The sequence below is a fragment of the Brachionichthys hirsutus genome, chromosome 17, assembly GCF_040956055.1.
Source record: "Brachionichthys hirsutus isolate HB-005 chromosome 17, CSIRO-AGI_Bhir_v1, whole genome shotgun sequence".
Classification (NCBI taxonomy): Eukaryota; Metazoa; Chordata; class Actinopteri; order Lophiiformes; family Brachionichthyidae; genus Brachionichthys; species Brachionichthys hirsutus.
The window spans coordinates 12,168,914-12,175,388 of NC_090913.1; the positions used below are offsets into that span (position 1 = coordinate 12,168,914).

At 48.8% G+C, this 6,475-nt stretch overlaps 1 protein-coding gene across 2 annotated transcripts; it reads right to left on the reverse strand.

Annotated features, from left to right (window-relative positions):
- Window positions 1-436: 436 nt before the first annotated feature.
- On the reverse strand, window positions 437-2,161 carry rps19bp1 (ribosomal protein S19 binding protein 1). Of its 2 annotated transcripts, none has more exons than XM_068751360.1 (4): window positions 2,009-2,161; window positions 1,638-1,757; window positions 1,190-1,287; window positions 437-933 (listed from the first exon to the last, which is right to left on the reverse strand). In XM_068751360.1, exons 1-4 carry the CDS (start codon window positions 2,145-2,147, stop codon window positions 784-786), a joined length of 507 nt encoding a protein of 168 aa, XP_068607461.1. In that variant the 5' UTR covers window positions 2,148-2,161; the 3' UTR covers window positions 437-783. The 2 variants fall into 2 exon arrangements, with proteins under 2 accessions (XP_068607461.1, XP_068607460.1); XM_068751359.1 differs by having other exon boundaries at window positions 1,638-1,790.
- Between the last annotated feature and the right edge of the window lie 4,314 nt (window positions 2,162-6,475).

Genomic DNA, 6,475 nt, shown 5'->3' on the forward strand with positions numbered 1-6,475 from the left:
GCCTGGTAACAAATGCCTCACGGACCCACTGGTTTAGAGTGTAGTCTCAAACATGTGCCCAAACCAGCCTAAGACTCACGACAGCACACAAGATCAACGCGTCGCACGCTCGTCTTCGGACCAGCGAATTGGTGCTTTTAAATGTTTTAAAAGACTCACCTAGTGTTTTTCATTATGCAAGCATCTGTGAAGTTCTGACAATGACAATCAGCTCTACATAATTCTAAACAGCAGCAAGTGGAGATGAAAACCTCCTGACTTCAAGGCTTAGAGCTAAAGTTTGAATGTAGATTATTTGTTGCTTCACAGAGAATGCAAATGAAGCCAACCCTTACTTCTTAATTTAGAAAAATACATTTCAACCAAGCTAAAAAAATTCAATGAAATTGCAAAATTGAATGAGAACATGACCGAATTAATTAACAATTTAAATATGTTTACTGTGTGAATATTCAATTTTATTGGCAAATCTAATGTAGATCTTACAGCAAATTTGAACAGATGTGAAATACGACATTCCGAACGCGCAGTCACGCAATATGGCACAGACGGTTTCGACAAGCAGCACTTCCCCTTATGGTTTATCCATGTTACATCCAGATGAGATCCTGAACTTCAGCACTGCTGCACTGTCAGAATGCTTTGCAGACAATTCTGATGACTATTTCACTGTTTAGGACACACTAGTCTGCAGCTCATAAAAACACATTTCTACTAAAAGGTTTCTTGTTCCATTATGCGTCCACTGCTGCCGCAGTGTGTGTATCCGTATATCGGTGCGCTTCATTTCTTCTCCTCAACAGTCCTGCCAAAGTACTCCTTCTGGAACTGCTGGAACTCCTTCTCTGTGAACAACGACTGTGGCTCCTTGGCTTTCTTGGGTGTGTTGTCCGGGCGATGCCTCGACTGTCTCCCTGAATTTTGGTGCATGATCTAAAGGAGGCAGAGAGGATGCTAACGTTGTCATTTTCTGAAAGTTAATTATTGTAAATGGACTATTGTAAATGGAGACAGCCAGAGCTGGGGTTCGAACCAGCGACTTTCTGATCACTCTACCAACTGAGCCACAGCCGCCCCATTGTGAGCACAGTTTAAAAGTTTAGCCAAACTGTCAGAACCTGCAAGATTGGATACCTAAAAAATAAAGCCTTCTGTGAAAACGGTTGATCTCTGCCGATTTATTTGTTACCTTCAAAGCGTCAGAGCTTGTTGCTTTGCAGCTGGTTTCCATAAAGTACTTGAGGTTCGCTGCCATGTTGCTCTTCTTCTGCTTCTTCCTGTATTCCTCTGCAATGGACACCAATGAAGAAGAGAAAGACTGCATGATGGATGTCGTACTCAAAGCACCACAGTTAAATAAACTAACACTTCTGAGATAAAACGAGTCAAATTATGACTTCTTTTTTTACAGCATATATTTAAAAATAAATAAAATACTGTACAAATACTCTTTCTATAATAATCTATCTAATGGCAGTCACCATTTGTCTAGTTTTAGTCTCTACTTTTGGTGGTTCTTGAGTGAGATAATACATTCTTAAGGGGATTAGCTGCTACTCCTTCCGTCCTCTGATCATGAATGATTCAAAATAAAGAAAGCAAAGCTTTCTGCGTGGCAGCGTGACGAGCAGACGGACCCACTGCAGACGTGATCCTCTTGTCTTTGACGGTAGCTTTGCTCTTGCGGGGGCCCTGCAGCGGCTTCGCCTGCCTGGTGACTCCGTGCCGCTTTGTGCCCCCCAGCGGCGGCTGCTTCACTTTAAAGGCAGCGGAACAGACGCGAGGTGTTACTGCCACGAACGCAAAATGAACATTTAGCGGCTTGGCTTCTGTTTTAAGATAGCAAAATTGAGTGAAATGTTTACTCAAATGTTTAAATGAAATTATTCGTTTGTAATATTTAATTCACCTGGTTCACAACAAACTGTAAAGACGGGGCTGGCGAATGCAAGCATTAGCTAGCTAGCTAGCTAGCTGTGATTTAGCTAGCCGTGAAGGCTAAACTGACCTTTGACGTCATCGCCCAGCAGCTCCAGTCCTCTTCTGAGCAACGACGCCGACATCTGGATTAGATTGTGATGTTTTATTAGACCTAAATGTCGATCTAAACTCCCATTGTGGATAACAACGTGTAGCACTGTCAACATCCGGCGAGATGGGGTTGTGCGCCAGCATAAAATACCCGGATGGGAAACAATCGAGCCTGCGTAAAGTTCCACTTCCTCATTTACAAACGCTACAAACAAAACTCACTACTACTAATACTACCAGTACTATTACTACTACACCACTACTACTAATATTATTATTACTAATACTATTATTGCTACTACGACTACTACTACCAATACTATTACTACGCTTTGGGGCAAATCATCCGGTCTTGGTGCTGCCGTGGGTGAATCATCCGGAGACGGATCTTTTGTTCTTTCCGTGGATGTTTATTTGTAACTTCATGGACTAAGCCTAGAATTACAAAATAAAAATAATAATTCAGACAAGAGGAGCTGAAATTAAAAACAACAAAGTCAGGTGACAAAAATGAACAACCACGAAAGAGTAACATGAAAGAGAAGTGAAACATCTGGATTCTTTCTTCCTGTTTTTGTGGAAAATAAAAGACAGCCATTTGTTCCACGTTTCTGTAAAATGTCGCCTCTTGTAACCCAAGAAGGCGTCTTTGGTCCAGCCGGAGGGAGTAGCCGCCTCGCCTCGCCTCGCCTCGCCTCGGCCCAAGCCGCTGAGCTGGATCTGATAAAGAAAGTGTTTGTTATCTGCCCGTGAACACGAGGTCGGCTGGTCGCCGCCTCGCTTCGAGGCTTTTAGACCATCAGGAACGTGGATGCTTGCTATTCTATGGACAATAAATGGATGTTCCACCAGAGGGCACCAAAGGACCAAATCTCATATCGTCTGAGAATGTCAGGGCTTGCAAGAATACAACTTTTGTGGGATAGACTGTAAACCTGATGTGCTTTCAGGCTTTGGTTTACTTCAGGCGTATTTAATGGGGGGGGGGGGGGGTCGGAAAGCACCTGCTCTCACGTCTCCCCATATGTGACAGGAACACAACAACGTGTTTGAGATGCAGCAAAACGGTGAATGAAAAAAACAGAAATGGGTTTTCACAAAGGCTCAAAAAAACAACACACTTCACGGCTGGAGCGGAACACTGAGCAAATGTTGAGCAGAAAAAAGCAGCTTCTTTCTGAGAAGAGCGGCCGGTTCGGTTCGGAAGTGGTTTGTGCGTGTTCTCTGCGAGTATGTGGTTATTTCCACGCTTGCGTCTGATGAAATGGAGAGAATAAAGACGAGAGAGAGAGAGATAGTGTCAGCGCTTTCGTTTCGATTGAAACGGGTTTGGGGAAATCCAAAGGACAGATGAAGACAGATAAAAAGGAAAGCTCATCTCGGCGAGGAAGAGGAGAGGGTGAAGAAGATGTCCGACGACTCGAGGAGCTTCAGTCCCAGGACTGGGTGGAGCAGTGGGTAGCAATGTGGGCGCCACATAAACAGCGGAGGTAATCGAGAGGCTAATCAGACGGTAAATCACGTGCAACCCAGAATCCAAGATGGCTGCTGCAGGAAGACGCGCTCAGAATAACGTGGCCTTTCACGCAGGGAGGCCCGAGATCAGTCCAGCTTCCCTTTTCTCACCTTTGGTCATGAGAACTTGTTTTATTTACGTTCATAAATGCTGGAACTTCCTGATTTATAGTCACACTTCAGCTTTCTGAGGCCCGTTCTGCTCCGAGCAGGAAACGGACCCGTCAGAACAAAGGAACATTCTGTTCCCCCGAAAATCAACCCAACCCAGCGAGACCTTTATTCAGCGACGTCGGCAGGTGATCAGGACGTCAGCGAGAAGCAGAACCATCCGAGACTGAAGCGCACACACGCACACACACACACATTCAGAACGTTTCATCCTGTTTCTGACAGAATTTAAATGTCAGTGTGGTTCATGGACTAAACATTAACACATTATACTGCATCGAGTGCAGTACAAATACATAAAACACGCTGGGGAAGTGATATTCTACAGGGAAGTCTGTTCAGGACCCGCAGTGCAACATGTGTTTCTTTTTAGAGGAAACGGCTCTGCAGCCTGAAAGAGGCGTCGCCACAGGAAAACCACAGCTGAGCACCTCTAACTGCTCCTGGCGGGGGGGGGGGGGGGGGGGGTTCAAACCAAGAGGGGCCTGAACAGATCTCGTCCGGTGATGAAGGTTCCTGGAAGCGAGTCATCTTCTGTCTCCCGTTGTCCCGCAGGGTGTCGCAGGGAAATCAAAGCGCGAGCGGCGGCGTCAGCGCTCGAGGTGAGACGTCAGAGCTGCAGGTGAGACGTCAGAGCTGAAGGTGAGACGTCAGAGCTGCAGGTGAGACGTCAGAGCCTTGAAGTCGTGCATGCCGGGAGCTCCTCGCAGGGTGCACAGACGCCTGTGGGACGAAGGAGCCGAGCGTGGATAAAGGGATCAGCCTTTACCTGGACGGGGAGGAACTATTGTAGAGCGGAGAATCAATCACGTGCCCTTTTCAGGTGTCTTTATTTAAAGTGGACAAAAAGGAACAGAGGAACTTGTGGTGTACCCCCCCCCCCCCCCCCCCGCCGCTTGTCACAGGTGTACCTCCTCGTCACCGCAGGACGAGGAGGCAGGCAGCAGCGAGAAACAGCCCTTCAGACGGCCAGCGAGATGAATCAGAGAACTCCTCTGCTGTTTCTTCTGGCGCTGCTTCGGGTGCGCCCAAACGTCCTGGAAGACGCTTGTCCCGACGTCACAGACAAAGGTTTGGGACTTTTGGTCAACTTCCACACACACACACACACACACACACACACAATGGTTTCCTTTTAACCCATTTCCGTATTTCTTGCAGGACTCGCCTGCTACAACGACTACAACCGGAACATCACTTGTGTTTGGAACCGCAGCTCGGCGGCGGTCCCTCCGGACCGCCCGGACTCTGCGTGCGTGATCCACGCCAGCAACGTGTAAGAAAGACGGGGCGGGGGGGGGGCCTCAGGGCAGACGGGAGATGGGCGGACGTCCCCTAATCTCGTCTTCTTCCCTGCAGTGAACACGGATACAGCAACTCCTGCACGCTGGCGCCTGTAGACGCATCCAGGCCGGAGCTGGTGAGATGCTCCTTGGTCTTTGAACACCAGTGGACCGTGAGTCAGATTATCGTCTACAAATGTAAATTAGGGATTTAATCCAACGGACTATTGGGTGCTTCTTCAGCGAGGCAAGCAGCCAGATAGCCGTTTCCTCGTGCTACGCTAAACTAGCCATCAGAATAAGAACACGACCTGCCCCCTTTGACAGAGCGGGGTTCATCTCTTGCAGTTCCAGTCCTTCCACGTGGTCGCCGTCAACGCTAGCTGCGACGCGCCGAGGCCGCGCGAGAGCATTAGCTACAAACCTTCGTGCCACAGTGAGTGCAAAGAATAAAAAGGTCTGTAACGTACATGTGTCCTCTTCATGAAGCCGGCTGTTTGCGTCCCCGCAGTAAAGCTAAGCCCGCCCCCCAAGCCGGCCATCAACCTGACCTCCGTCTCCTGGAGGCCTCAGGCGACCAAGCATTTGCGACTGAGCTCCGCCCTCTACCTAACGGAACTGCAGTGGAAGCTGGAGCATCGGCCCTGGAGCGTGAGTCTCTGTCTGTGATGTCAGCGCGACCTTCCACAGAACGACCTTGGGACGCGCTACTCACTCGCGCGTCTTGTCAGGATCACCCGGATCCCAAGCAGTGCGACTGGGACTGCGACTGGATGATGCCGCTCCCGGACCAGCTGAGGGAAGCCGGGAGGTTTGAGGTACGCGTCCGAGTCAAGATCATCAAACACAAATACAGGTCGGTGTGGAGTGACTGGAGCCCCACTGCATCATGGGAGTCGCCCAGTGGAACGCCGCCAGGTAAGGATACAAAAATGCATGTTCAATAAAGTGAGCATAAGAGCACAGTGAAAGATGATGCTAGCATTAAGTTAGCATCCTGTTTGAGGAGGTTGCTAACACACCCAAACCCCGCCCCCCACTCTGGCGTCTTTCAGGTGTCTCTCGCGTGGTTTTGGCCACGTCTGCCTGCGCTTTGGCGTTCGGCTTGTTACTCATAATCTTTAAGACCGACAAAACCACCTGGTAAGCAACGCGAAAGCAAATCTCCGAGACGCAGATAGCTGAAGAGCAGGGTGATAAAAAGTCTCCCGTCCCGCCTTTAAGGGTTTATGTCGTAAAGAAACTCAGAGGACCCCCCCTCCCGAACCCGGGGAAGTCCTTCCTGCAAGACGAGGAATTCCAGGTGAGCTGAGAACCTCGTGCGTCGAGCAGCCTCATGCTAACAGCGGGATTATGCTAACACATTTGTAACGGCTCCATTTCCTCCTCCGTATTTTGAAGACTCGCTTGAGTCCTCACTTCACCAGCGAGTCCTTTCACTCGTTCCTGAGACCGGTGGAAATCGTCTCTGTGGA

Excerpts from the sequence above, each read along its gene's own strand:
- rps19bp1 (XM_068751359.1), bottom strand. The coding sequence starts at position 2,147 with ATGTTGACAGTGCTACACGTTGTTATCCACAATGGGAGTTTAGATCGA. Across the intron at positions 1,288-1,637 it reads GAGGATCACGTCTGCAGTGG|AGGAATACAGGAAGAAGCAG; the intron begins GTCCGTCTGCTC and ends TGTCCATTGCAG. Across the intron at positions 934-1,189 it reads CAAGCTCTGACGCTTTGAAG|ATCATGCACCAAAATTCAGG; the intron begins GTAACAAATAAA and ends TGCCTCCTTTAG.